Raw genomic sequence first — 14,194 nt, forward strand, 5'->3', positions numbered from 1 at the left:
AAAAAAACTGTGTATTTCAATGATCTTTATTTTTAGCCCAAAGAACATTTGTTAGTGTTGGATTTTCATCCTCAGTGCAACAGACATAGCTTTTGAGAAGGTACACAGGTTACTGACGATGACTCGCAAATGAAAGATCACATCCAACAGAAGCATAGGGAAGACAGAAAAGGGAGATAATGTTACACAGTTTCAGTGGCATAGATACACCTATGGTCAAGGTTTAGGACAGTGCACAGCTGTGGCATCTTAATGTCAAAATACCTCCCCCATGGTTGGCCATGTCTCAAGGGGCCTCATCTGATACCCATCCCATCCCCCCCGCCTTGGGCCCCTTGTATTTTGCACCTGCATGAATGCCCAACACCTGGGAAGGCTGTCCTTCAAAGGGGTTATCCTTCTCCTTGAGCTGCACCTGAATTAAGTATCTCATCAAGTCCAAAATGCAACTGGGAATTGTGCCAAATGACTTTCAGAGAAGAGGGTGACAACAGATAAATCCCTAATAAAGGGGACCAACGTATATGGGGACCATTCAATTACAGTTTCTATAGAAACTTTTGTAGACCTTTGGTTGGGAAGAAAAGCCCTACATCTAGGGCATAGATTTTTTTTTTTTTTTAATTTTAAACAAGAATCTCAAATAAATAGGATGTAATTATTATAATATACAATATTTCACCATCAGGACACCAGGCTAGGTGAAGAGCATTACTGTTTAGTCAAATCATGTCTACAGATATGACAAAGGAACTCTATGTAAAAGCTGGCTTTCCTCACAGGAAAGGTATAGTAATGTGTTTCCCTCACGATGGGCACTGGGAATCGATTTCATCCTTTATCACCTAAAAACATATGGTTAATATACCAACAGTTTTGTTTGTTTTGTAGCAGTGGGCTCAGGTGGTCTGATGTGGGGTAGGGACCAGTGGGGGGGATGCAGAAGTATTGCATACAGAGCATCAAGGAGGTAAGCAAGGCCCCCAAATCATCTCCAAATTTCACGCCTCTTGAATAAAGATATCAAGTAACCAAAAAAGAAAGAGAGAGAAAAAAAAGAATTGTGCCTCAACATATCACTCAGGAAACCTGCTTTCCTGCTTCTTAAAAGGAGTAGAGTCATTTTGTGCTAAGAATTGGATCTGCGAAACAGTTTGGCACAGTCCAAACAAACATTCCTTCGCTCTTGGTCGGACTAGACAAAATGTTCTCTCTGATTATCAGAAAGGGGGCTATAAAGAGCTCGTCTTAGGCCATGCCCCAGTCCACGTAAGCAAGCAAAAGGATGAAATGTGTAGAGATTTCAGAACAAGCGAGGCAAATAATCACATGGTGCGAGAGGCTGGTAAGACACTGGTGAATAGGGGAAACAAAAAGACTTTCCTGCTGCAGTTCTGGAGACAAATTCATGGAGTCATGCCAGGGAAGGAAGGAATGTTTTCATAGTTTGACCCACCATATTCTGGTACGGAGCCGTCTCCCCGCTTCAGAAACAGACGCACTCTGCGGCCACCGTTCTTAATCAGTTCAATAGCCCGAGAATGCTTCATGTTTTTGGTGGTCTCGCCATTGATCTCTAAAATTTCATCACCAACCTGCCAAAGCAAGAGAGAGCCAAGTGAGAAGATCACAAAAGGGTTTCACCAGCTATTGAGGTGCTTTGTAATTTTACATTCTTTCACTTATTGACTCACTAACTATTTACTGAACATGTTCCAGAAAAATGTTCTATTGTTTAGGATACAGCAGTGAAAAACCCCCCAAATCCCTGTCCTCATGGAGATGGTATTCTAGTGGGGTAAAGACAATAAGAAAATTATAAAAATGCATATACACTAGACAGTGTTAAGTGCTAAAAAAAATAAAGTAGCAAAGGGAATATCAATTGTTGAGGGGAGGCGGATGTGGCAGACAGTTTCTAGGATGGCTCCCAATGATCCCTGCCTCCTTGAATTCATATGCTGTGTAATCCCCTTTCCTTCGGATGTGGGCTGGAATTAGTCACTTACTTCTAACAAACAATATGGCAAATGTGATGGGAGGTCAATTCAAAGGTAAGGTTACAACATGGTTTTGGCTTCTGTCTTTTTTAAAAAATATTTCATTTATTAAAAAAAAATTTTTTTTCAGCCACAACTCACGGCATGCAGGATCTGTTCCCTGAGCAGGGTTTGAACCTACACCCCCTGCAGTGGAAGCACAGAATCTTAACCACTGGACCACCAGGGAAGTCCCTTGGCTTCTATCTTACTTGTCCTCTTTTGTTCTCTCAATTGTTCATTTTGATGTATGCTGTGAGATGCCCTACAGAGTCTACGATAAGGAAATGAGGGATGGCTTGGGCCAACAGCCCAAAGTGCACTAGTCCTACCAACAACCCTGTGAGTGACCTTTAGAGGCAGATCCTTCCCCAGCTGAGCCTTCAGATGAGATCACACTCCTGGCTGATACATTGATTGCAGCATTTACTAGGAGTCACCGACTATTCCAGGCACTGGAGGCAAAGGAGTAAACAAGACAGGCCAGATCCTTGCTCTCATGGAGCACATATTCTAGAAGGTAGAAGAGGAGAGGACTGGCTTTGGAGTTTAAAGGACTAAATTTGAGTCCTATCACTTGTTAGCTAAGTGATCTTGGCTAAGTCCTTTACTTTTTGGAGTTCACTTCCTCATCTGTATAAGGGGAGGATAAAACCCATGCCTACCATGCTGAGGGGGTCCAATCGAATATTACAATATGTCTTGTGAACTATACAACATTATACAAAATATCATAATAGTGGTATTTCTTTCAATCGAACTTTTTTAAGTGAGTAAAGACATGGAAAAGCATATGCCATGTGTTTGAAATATAAACAAAAGGAATATAAACCACCATATATGCAAAAATTATGCATGTGTATGCACAGAGGAAGGATATACAAGAAACTGGTATATTAGTTTGACCCTGGAAACTATATTTTTACTATGCACCAGTTTCCTCTAATTTTTAAAAATCACATTCATGGTCTACCTTCTCAATTAAAGAAAAAAAGCTCATTAAAAAATTCAGTCTGAAGAAACATAAAATTCAAGATTCTGTCTTAAGTTACAAGCATTAAATTCCCCACCTTTGGTCACTCTTTTCCCTCTTTCTGCTCAGGGCTAATTTTAATCACTTTTTTGATTTCCTGGCCTGACTCTCAATTTCTTTAATTCCTTGCAAATTGTTCCCTATGTATGTCTCCATCTATGCCCCCTATCTCTAATGAGCAGACGATTTTTTCTTTTCTAATCATCTGATCTGCCCAGGAGACAAACATATTCATACGTGGTAAGAGATATTAGATATCTAAACAGAACAGATTGGACTTTTGGCACACGTGCATTTAAATTTTGCAGCTTTGATGACTACCTAGTGACCCTGAATAGTCACGCCACGGACTCCTTGGCCCTCTGCTAATGCAGAGTGTTAAATCATTCCCGAGGCCTAGGGGGAGGCGGCAGTGGCTAGCTAGAGACTGCATGGAGCTCACCACCCAGAACTTACAGAACCACAAGGCTTCCTGCTCTTGAAGCATGCTGGGATACCCAGGAATCCCTGGGAAGTGATGTGCCTGCCCCATGAGATTAAGTAAAAGAACTATGGAGATGGGATTCAGACAATATCCATGTTAATAAGTTCATAAGTGACTTTAATCCTCCACTCAACCTCAGAGTTGGAAGAGCTCACCTAACTTTAGCAGCTACAACTAACTATGCTTGAGGGAGAGATTTATGCTAGGGTGGGAGTCCTGCACTTGGAGTGTCCTGAAAGCTCTAGAAACATGTAATTCTCATGAACGTGCAGGTTCTAACAATAGGATGTCAAGAAGTCACTGCAGATGACTTCTTTATGTCCACTCCAGACGCCTCTCCCTACTTACCCTCATCTTTCCACACCTTTCTGCAGGACCATCCTCTGCTAAGCGCAGAACATAGAGGTCCATGTTATACTCTCGGCCGCCTCGAAGACTAAAGCCAAATCCCTTGGCACCTCTTTCCAGTTCCACAGTGTAAAAATCTTGCTCCTATTCAAAGAAATTAAGTGCAGTCATTCTGGGAGGACTTAAATCCACACACATTTCTCTCTCCCTCTTCCCCAACATCCTCCATTATGCTCATTTGACACAAAGGCACAGTTTCTATCCCCTTCTTGGTGGTTCTTGATTGTTTATTAATATCAATTAACCTTAGGAGTTTGGAGATCCGGAATGTGAAAACATTCATGAGTGTGCATACAGATTGCGTGCCAACACGCATATATTAAAGTTTAATCGGTGAGGCTGCAACTTGCATTTGGGGCAGGAAAATCCTTCATTAAATAATACCATCCAGCACATTGCTGGGTATTCAGCCTCCCTGCCCAACGTCTGAAAACATCTCATCGTTAGGATACCAACAACTACCTCCACACATCTGGACAGTGGTACCCATGCTGATTAAGGAGAATCAGGAATGGATTAGGGAAGGCTCTGAGAAGGCCAGTCGGGGGGAGAAAAAAACCTATTTAACTCTGTATCACCCCATGTTTCCCAAATTTGCTTCACCTGCTATTACTTGTGCACCCTCCATTACCACCTTGTGTGACAGCTGGGTAGCTTTAAGGGGTCTCACCTGAAATTCACAAGTCTGAGAAACACCTTAACAAAAAGACATTTTCTTGACATAAATGCCTTTATGAGTACCATGACGAGACATGAGCTGTTTTGCTCTTTCTCTGATCACCAATCCTTGAGACAATTATAGCTTTTTATTTTGTTTGGGTTTCCGCCCGAGCCCTGCCTAGAAAAGGATGTCTAGGAATATTTTTCAAAGGTAGTAAAATAAAATGTCATTTCCTTGATAAACCAATATGAGTACATGTTTAGTACATACCCCTCACAAAAAGTTATTTATCTTAATTGAGGGTACCTTATAGAAGATACCTGGTAAAAACAGCTTTAGAAAGTTGGAAGGAAACACACCAAGCCAACAAGGAAGAAAGAGAAATGGCCCTCACCTGTGTTCCCTGGGGTGCTTTGAACTCAAACTGAGATTCCGGCTTTGGTTTGGTGGTATTCCTGCTGAAGCGAGAGAAAAAAGTATAAGAGCAACCCACGAGGAGACAGAGAAAGAATCAAGGAGGAGCATCGTCACAACAGGAGTTACTTTTTCCCCTTGAAAGTAACAAAAGAAACCAAAGCCATGTCTGACCTGGTCTCCTGGGCCCCTTGCTGCGAAGGGGTGTGTGTGGTGGTGATGGTGGCAATCTTCTCCGCATTGGTCAGCAAAGTGGCATTCGAAGACTCTGCAGGGTAAGACAGAGCATCAGGAAATGAAGGCCCCAGAGAAGACACTGTCACGCCAGGAGGTGTGCAGAAGCCTCACCTGTGAATTCTATCTGGCTTCTCCGTCACTTCAAACAGTTTTGAACTGAATTTCTCAACAAGCGTTTAAAGGACCATTCTAAGATCTTCTATGATGTGAGCCACGTACACTCCCATTACCCTCCTCCCAATCACACATCTCCACAAATGAAAGAAAGAGTTTGCCCAAGAAAATGGTACTTTAAAATTGTAGCCAAGGTAGGTGCCTTTCACTCTCCCCCCATCACTTATAAAGGGCAGGCCCATCAAATCGTGGCACCACACCAGAATTATTTCCCATAATTCTACAGGCTGATAATGTCTCTGCTAATGTTTCCTGCAATTTTTCAGCGATCTTTAGTGAGTCTGTTTGATTTTCTCATGTGACTATTAAAATCAAAAGTGCGCTAACATCTTGTTAAACACACACGCACATAACATCTACTTTCTTCCCCAAAGCTTTTACAAAATGAAGCACAACTAAAAATGTGGAATTCTTGTGAGACCTCGCCTAGACTCACTCATGAAGAGTTCATTTTAAAACTTGCATTAGTTAGAGCTGGAGTTTATAAATCTAAGTTGTACACATCAGGAAGCCACCCTAATGTAATGGATATGATTATATTCTTAAGAAAACTACCTTTCTTCTCCACTAAACACATTCATAAGCAACTTCATTGATCTCTGGGAGTTTGGAGACCCAGAATTTGAAAACACTCATGAACATGCCTATAGATTGCAAACCAACATGCATATATGAAAATACAATCATTCACCTTGTAATAGTTGTATGTTCTATTACTAATTATTTCTCCATTAAGGTCAAGGCAGATAGTAAGCAACTATGAGCAAGTTACACTATTAATATTTATTTTTAGGTTGACTGTTTGGAACTTGGCACACGTTTTCTAATCAAGAAAATGCTAAATGTGGTGGTGAAGTTCTTAGATTAGCCTATAAATGCCCATTTAATTCATAGTGTGCTGTGAAATCTAGAAGTGTCTAGGAGTCCTGTGGTTCACAGTAGGCCCTCCAGTGTTTGTGGAATACATGTATCTACCCATCATGTATAACCAAGTTTCTATGGACATCTCACTATTCCTAAGTTGTTGGGATTTTACTTTCCTAAGGTAGAATCCCCAAAAATCTTCCATTTTACTTTCCTAAAAATACTACTCAGATTAGGTCTGACTTCCTGTTATTTTATTTTCATTACACATAGGCGTTAAAAGCAAGGGCTGGAGATCAGACAAATCCCTTTGTCCCCCACTCATTAGCTGTGTGCCTTGTTTTCCTCATCTGATAGAAGGGGATGATGACAATAATTCCCTTTTCTTGGGTAAAAATATATGAAATGTTTAGCACAGTACCTGACATGTAGTAAGCACTCAATACACACTGGCTGTAGCTGTGGCCCTTTCTACTACTTCTACTTTGTATTTTTTACTGTGGTAACGTGTGTAAGTTATTTAAACTCTGCAAAATTAGAAAGTTGAAATACGATTTTAACAGTTTCTATTCCAGCTCTAAAGATTATGATCTGGACAGCGAAGGTGCAAGATTAGTAAGAAAATGTAACTAGACCAGATGAACTAAAATGTGAATCCAGTTCATGCTTTAGGATGATGTCTCCCACAGAATCTGTTTTACCAAATGTTGCTCCAGATTCTGAGGGAACAGTAATCTGTGGTCAAATAGGGTGAAAAATAGTGGGTGACACAGAAAGAAATGTTTTTGTGTGTCTGTGTTTTGTTTCTCCTGTGGACCCTTAACTGTGCCAATACGCTTTATGACCCTCCAAGGTGGGGAAGTGGTACTTCTTAAGCTTGTCAGGCGTAATAGTTATAAGGTCAGATTCTAGAGTCAGACTACCTGGCTTTCCAACCCAAACTCTGCAACTTACTGGCTGGGACTTGAGGCAAAGTTACTTAAACTTTCTATGCCTCGGTCTCCTCATCTACACATACAGCATAACAGAAATATCTAAGAACACTGGTGCAAAGATTACCTGGGAGGAAAGTGTTTGGGCTCATGCCTGGCACATAAAAACTGCTCAAAAAATGATGAGCATCTTTTTTATGGGTGGCATGTATTTATTACTGTTATCACAATATTGAGTATATTATTAGTCCATTCTTATGACTGCAGTTAAGCGGCACAACCAAGGCGATAAATCTAAGTGGTATTTCATAAAGTCTGCCTGCTGTGCCCGTACAAAGGACTAGGAGACCGCACAGCCTGTCAATGTGATTTGCCAGTAGTTTCATAAACGTGGATTTTTAAAAACTTCATATTGCTCATTGTAATTAATTTTATGGAGACTCTCTGGGAAATCACAAGATTGCTAGGGCCATGGGGAAATCATCATCAGGATACCAGAAAGAATGTTCCCTTGTAATTAAAGTGATTATAATTACTGAATTGTGCAGAGGTTCCCCTTTAGAGTTCTTGGGTGTTTTTTTGTTTTTGTTTTTTTTTAAAAAGCTTAAAACCAGTAAGATTTATTTATGTATTTGTTTGTTTGTTTGGCCATGCCAGGTCTCAGTTCCAGCATGTGGGATCTAGTTCCCTGACCAAGGATCGAACCCAGGCCCCCTGCATTGGGAGCCCAGAGCCTTAGCCATTAGACCACCAGGGAAGTCCCTCTTGGGTGTTTTTGGTAGCCAGAGTTTTCTAGGCAGGGCAGATCCCATTCTCAAACCATTTTAGTACTTATGCCATTTTCAAGGTTTGATGAGATATAATAATCACTCAACAAACATATAAATAGAATTTTTATTAATTTTCCTTCCATCATTCCTTTGCTACTTTTCACATATTTATATGCAAATCTGTTTTGGATTGAAGCTTAATTTTAAGCATTTCAAAAATTAACATTTAATATGCAAATGCCTAGCTGAGCCCACTGAATTTTTCTCCTTTTGCTTGTTTTCCTTAATCTATGAACAACCACCATATCTCGATTGTTTCCAACACGCCAAGCACTGTGTTAGGTGCATTATCACATGTACTATTTCATTTCATCCTCACAACTCAATGAAATAGGTGCAATTAGTTACCCCCACTTTATAGATAGAGACACTGAGGCTTAGAATAAGTAGGCAACATGTCCAAGGTCTTCCAGAGAGCAAGTGGAGGCAATGGGAGTTAAACCAAGGGCCTGCCTGATAGTTAACTTTTAGTTTCATTCTATTTACAAGGGAATTATGCACTGGTATCAAGGAAATCGTATCGGATTGGTACATTCTCTTCAAATAAGCAAGTACTTTTACCTTCCTGTATAAGTACCACCAACTTCACTCAGCAGTATCAGAGATTAATTAAGATACAAAATACCCTGGTTTTGAATTCTAGATTTCCTGGGCCATCTCCGAGCACTAAAATAACTTTTAGTATACCCTAGATTTCCAGGATGCTTTTTTAATATCTATTAATATAAACTTATGTTTTTCAATGAGCTTTTACGCCTTCATTTAGAATTAAACCAAGACGGTATGTGCTGAAATTCTCTCCAGCTTTTTAAAATACAGAGATGAAGTCCATTCTCACAAATTTATATCTCTATCCCAAAGCAAAATCTGCCCCATATAATAAAAAAAAAGTAAAAGGGCTTGATATAAGAGTACACCCTAGAGGCAGTTTTATAAAGGGGTGTCAAGGTATTTGACTTTTAAAACTCCAAAGCAGATAGATGGACAGATTGGCTATTTTCATGATAAATTCCCAAAAGTGCCCTACATCCTTTTTTAAACAGTGTTTACACCTGGCTTTAGCTCTCCAAGAGGAATGAAAATGGGTATTACTACACTTTCTACAGCGATCGTGTATCAAGACGAGCATATCCTAGCTCTCAAGGCACTGTCACGGTGCCATGCTAAATCAGGGCACTAACTTCTGACAGGAGCGCCGCTTATCTTGGGTTTCAAGTTATCTCCGTGACAAGTGATTACAATTCCAACCTTGCTCCCATGTTAATATCCTTAGCCATCCTTATGGAATCCACATTACAAGGCCAAGCAAATCTACCACGGATACAATCATTCCTTTCATAAATATTTTAATGCATAAACACATATGTAATAAATATCTGAAGGGAGCATTTGAAAATTTAAATGCCATAAATATATGAAAAGTTTTGGGAGACTTTTAAAATGTATACGATGGAAACCCTGCTCTTCTTGCCCGAGTATATGCTAGCTATCATATCCACAGAGCTTTCTATTAAATAAGTAAACTCTTTTAGGCCTTTGCCAAGGAAATAGCACTATCTATGTTGCCAAGCCCTATTACCTATACAAGCAAATACTTTAAATCAGAGAGATGTGAAGTACAAAAACAGATACGTGTATATGCATAACTGAATCACTTTTGCTGTACACCTGAAACTAACACAACACTGTTAATCAACTATACTCCAATAAAAAATAAAAATTAAAAAAGACTTCAGGAGAAAAAAAGACTATATTTAAATAATATATTTTTATTTTATTTTTATTCCTTCTTTCTTTCTTTCTTTATTTTGGCCAAGCCAGGCGGCACGTGGGATCTTAGTTCCCCAACCAGGGACCTAACCCGAGCTCCCTGCAGTGAAGCGTGGAGTCTTCACCACTGGACCACCAGGGAAGTCCCTAAATAATATATTTTTAAGCTCATAAATATTTTCATTACCTTGAACTTGATTCAATCTGATGATTTTCCATGTGAGCCTGTCTCAGTCAGGGTCTGCTCTGTCTGATTAGAGTCTCATTCCACCCAGATTTCACAGGGTGTTTCTATAGAACACAAGTGGTATAGGAAGTATGTGTGGTGTCACTAGTCAAAATTCAAGTTCAAATTCAGTATGTTCAGCCATTCTGTGGGCCTTTCTGTGTTGCCATGATCAATTTCCTATCCCTTGTCCATCTCTCACAGGAGAAGAGGCTCAGCCCCCACTTCATCTCCTATCCTGGTCCCAAAGGTAGTAAAAGCAGAGATGGTGAGAACTCTGAGCCAGGCCTGTCCTAGAACTGTGAAGGCAGGACTTCGAACAACACGATAGTGCCAAATCAAGGGGGTCGTGTTTCAAAGCCTTTGTTGGAGCCAGAAAGGTGAGAAGGAAACAAGAGAGGCACAGTGAGGGAAACTACTTAGAGAGGAGTGAAGCTGGAGAATCACGTGACTGATGATAAGAAAAAAGAACACGAGCATGGGACTCCCCTGGTGGTCCAATGGTTAAGACTGCACTTCCATTGTAGGGGGCACGGGTTTGATCCCTGGCCGGGGAACTAAGATCCCACATGCTGTGCAGTGTGGCAAAAAAAAAAAAAAAAAGAACAAGCAGCATGAGCTAGATAAGGCAGTGGATGGGGAGTGGGTTCTAAGCACTGCCCAACCAATGGTGCATCTTCCTTTTTTTTTTTCTTAAATTTGATCATTTTTTTATTTAGAAAACTAAAACAATTTGTTGTAAGAAATCAAAATGATGGTTACAATGCCTTATGTAGAACAGAGGGAAAGTATATAATAAAGTCATCTGGGGACTAATACCAGGTATAGTTTAATCCTTGAAACCGTATATTAATATTTTGGTTGTGAATTTCATTTGGGGACATTCTCGGTCATTAACTATACGCAAATCTCTCCTTAATTCATGACTCCATTAATGGTAGATGGGTGAGCTCTTAGAGGAACCTCTGGATACACATTTTGCAAATATTTATCCTGAGTTGAAATAAGATTCACATGACAGGATAAAGTCAGAGAACACAAATATTAAATGACAGTTTGAAAATGATGACTTCAGTTCAATCCTTGTCACACCTTTGACTTGAATGTCTGATAAAAATAAACCTCAAGAACTGAAAATTGCTCAACCACATTGTGACATTTCAAGACTACCTTGCTTTGTAAGTTTCTCTTTCAGGAACTGTGCAAAGAAAGGATGAGTTAGTCTTCTTCAACTCAGTAATGGACAAATAACTGTAGCCCAGAAGCTCATATAAAGTGTTTAGCCTGATCTCCTCCAAGTTTGGTCAGCTTATCTCCTGTCTGACTCATAAGAGAGCCTCTTTGTGAAGTGCCTCCTTGGGTTTCTGAGAACAGTACCCTGGACAAGATGTATTTCTAAGAGCTCCAAAGCCACTAAGAACTTCAGTCTCCTTGTGAGGATCATGGAACAAAATGCCTCTGGGCTACTGGATCCATTAAATACTAGAGTGAGAGACTGAAGGAGATCAGAGGTCCCTAACATGGAGAGAACACCTTCCTTTTACCTTACAATCTACCATGTCCAACACACTTTCACGGAGAGGAGGTGGATCCAGCACGATTTTCTCTTCATCAGATTGTAATGGTCACTCTCTGTCTTCTAGGTTTTTGCAAAATCCTTCTGGATTGCTCCAGCATCTCTCCATCTCTCCAGAAACCTAACTCCCCTGCCTTCACTCTAATTTCCAAGATGGCAACTTTTGGCCCCATTTAAAAGATGAGCATTATAAACCCACCCTCTGGCTGCCAGGCTTGATTCGCTTTACCTGGACTTTGAAAATTACAACGTAATTGGTGAAGAGTTTTATTACCATGGTGATGAATTCCTGAAATATCATGGAATGAAATCACATCCTCAGCAACACGTCGCTCCTTAACTACACTGTCTCAACTGTAATGTTTACTTTCTTCTAACCAAGATGGCCTGTGATATGCCTGTCTGAATTCTACACTGTTGAAGGACTGAAGTTTTAAAAAACGTCTTTTTATTCACAACTGTTATTGGATGATCTATCTTGCGTTCTATTTTTTGGTGTTCAGGTTCTCCAAAACTATTTTCCCTTGCAGAACATTAAATTAAGTCAACAAGTATGTGCACAGGAGTATAAGTTGCTTCTGCATATCTACATCTTTCCCGATTGTGAACTCTTTTTCTAAGCCCCTCCCTTAAGGAGCCCTTTCTTTCCTTCCTTCCTTTTTGGAAATTCTCATTCCCACATTAAGACTGACCAACATAGACCCAGCCAGTCAATTCCTGTGTCTCTTTCTTTTGGATTAATTTTTTTGAAATCTCTCCACAGCATGGAGATAAATATATCTGAATTTATATACTACATTAGGCTCTCTCAACCATTTGTCACCAAATTTTTCTGGTCTCCTTCATCCCTTCCATTAGGAACCTATGTTCTATCATCTTGTGATCACTTTCCTAAACTGTAATAGCTTTCCAGTGCGGTAAATAGGTAGAATGGACTCTAGACCAGATGGTAAATTACTAACCATGCATTTGAGGCAGGCTGAAATAGACCATCATTCAAGGAGCTATTTTTTCCTCTACATTTGGTATGGGGTATTTTGGGTACAGAGGAACCTCTCTGTTCTTAGGACCAACGATGTTCAAATATTTATTGTTCGGTTTTAGATTTTCTTCTTCTGAAAGGCACAGTCTACAGCACTCGAGTTTTAAAATAATATGGCTCACTTTCTAGCAATTAGTATATAAAAATATTGATCTGCTGAATTACTTTCAGATAAAATCTCTGATTTTCTTATTTTATAGATCAGTGGCAGAGAGTTTTATCACAGTTCCCCCATAAACCACAGTTTCCTCTTGAGAAATACTCATTGACTTTTAGAATATATTTTATTTTATAACATATGTAGCAAGAATGAAAAAAAAAAAGACACTGAAACATTCTAGGACAACTATCACTTCTTTCCCAAGGGCAAAGTCTGCTTAGAAGGAAGTCAATATACAGGACTTAATTCTCTGAAGGATCTATACTTAGTGACATTAGCGTATCAACTTCATTTTTATTAAATATGAATAATGAGTATTGACACTTTTTGCTGGATAATCTTTGACAGTGGGGGCTGCCCCATGTACTGTAGGAGGTCTAGAAGCATCCCTGCTCTCTACCCACTAGAGGCCATTAGCACCCACTCCAGACAATGCCAAATGTCCCCCCAGGGGACAGAATCACCACTGCTACAAAAGAACCAAAGATTTGAATTGAACTAATCAAACAAATAAACAAGAACAGGCCTAGTTTAATGGAGGCCGGTTAAAATATCAAAAACACAGAGATTTTATTCTTTTTTCATCCACATGCAAAAATTAGGGACAAACCACATAGGCACAAATCCTAATAACCTCCCATTAAATAAAAAACTTTGATACATTCACTTTTGAAAAAAAAAAAAAGAGCACTGGCTCTGCATTGTCCTTACATAACTTTTGTGATGTCGCCATACTACACATTCAGATTTTAGTCAGCGTTTTAAAAAAAATCTTTAATAATTGCCAGGTAGAATATCAGATGAGCTTCACCACCTGTACTCAAACTTTTCTGCTGTTTTAAAGACAAGGGCACCAAAGCCAAAATAAATCGGAGAAAGTTAAAGATTTTTCTGAAATGTTTATCTCTGTAGCAAGACAGGGTCCCAGGGCTAGAGGATGAAGTCAAGAGGGTGACGTAAGATTTAGTAACAGTGGCTCATGTTTGCTTGAGGCGTATGTTCAGTTAGACATGGATAAGGCTGCCTCTAAGTCAAAACTATTCAATTACATGAACACTAATGATAGAGACAGAGCTGGAGAGAGACACACACACAATAGGTATACTTTACCATCCCCGGGAATGATGCGGAGGGTAACTGTGTTTCCCGCTTCCTTGATGAGGTTGACAATGTCGGAATGGGACTTGTTGGTGATGGAACATCCATTTACCGCCAAGATCCGGTCTCCTACTTTCAGCTTGCCACATCGGTCAGCAGGGCTCCCCTCAATAATCCGACCTATTTTGTGAGGCATGGCCACACATGCATTGCCTGCTTTGATAGTCAGTTTTAATTTTTTTTAAG

At 39.8% G+C, this 14,194-nt stretch overlaps 1 protein-coding gene across 17 annotated transcripts in view; it reads right to left on the reverse strand.

Moving 5' to 3' along the window:
• Window positions 1-14,194, reverse strand: part of MAGI1 (membrane associated guanylate kinase, WW and PDZ domain containing 1) — a 616,517-nt gene that overhangs the window by 4,936 nt on the left and 597,387 nt on the right. For 4 of the 17 annotated variants that reach the window (XM_029243078.1, XM_029243072.1, XM_029243071.1 and 1 more), the window contains 5 exons: window positions 13,961-14,164; window positions 5,214-5,307; window positions 5,020-5,083; window positions 3,905-4,048; window positions 1,457-1,595 (listed from right to left, as the gene is read on the reverse strand). In XM_029243078.1, the coding sequence (XP_029098911.1) occupies window positions 1,457-1,595; window positions 3,905-4,048; window positions 5,020-5,083; window positions 5,214-5,307; window positions 13,961-14,164 (645 nt within the window). Of the gene's footprint in view, window positions 1-340; window positions 1,596-3,904; window positions 4,049-5,019; window positions 5,084-5,213; window positions 5,308-13,960; window positions 14,165-14,194 lie in introns of those variants that run through there. The other 13 variants (XM_029243084.1, XM_029243074.1, XM_029243086.1 and 10 more) reach the window with 8 other exon arrangements.

This window comes from Monodon monoceros, unplaced genomic scaffold, assembly GCF_005190385.1.
Source record: "Monodon monoceros isolate NGI ecotype Baffin Bay Population unplaced genomic scaffold, NGI_Narwhal_1 Super_Scaffold_3, whole genome shotgun sequence".
Classification (NCBI taxonomy): Eukaryota; Metazoa; Chordata; class Mammalia; order Artiodactyla; family Monodontidae; genus Monodon; species Monodon monoceros.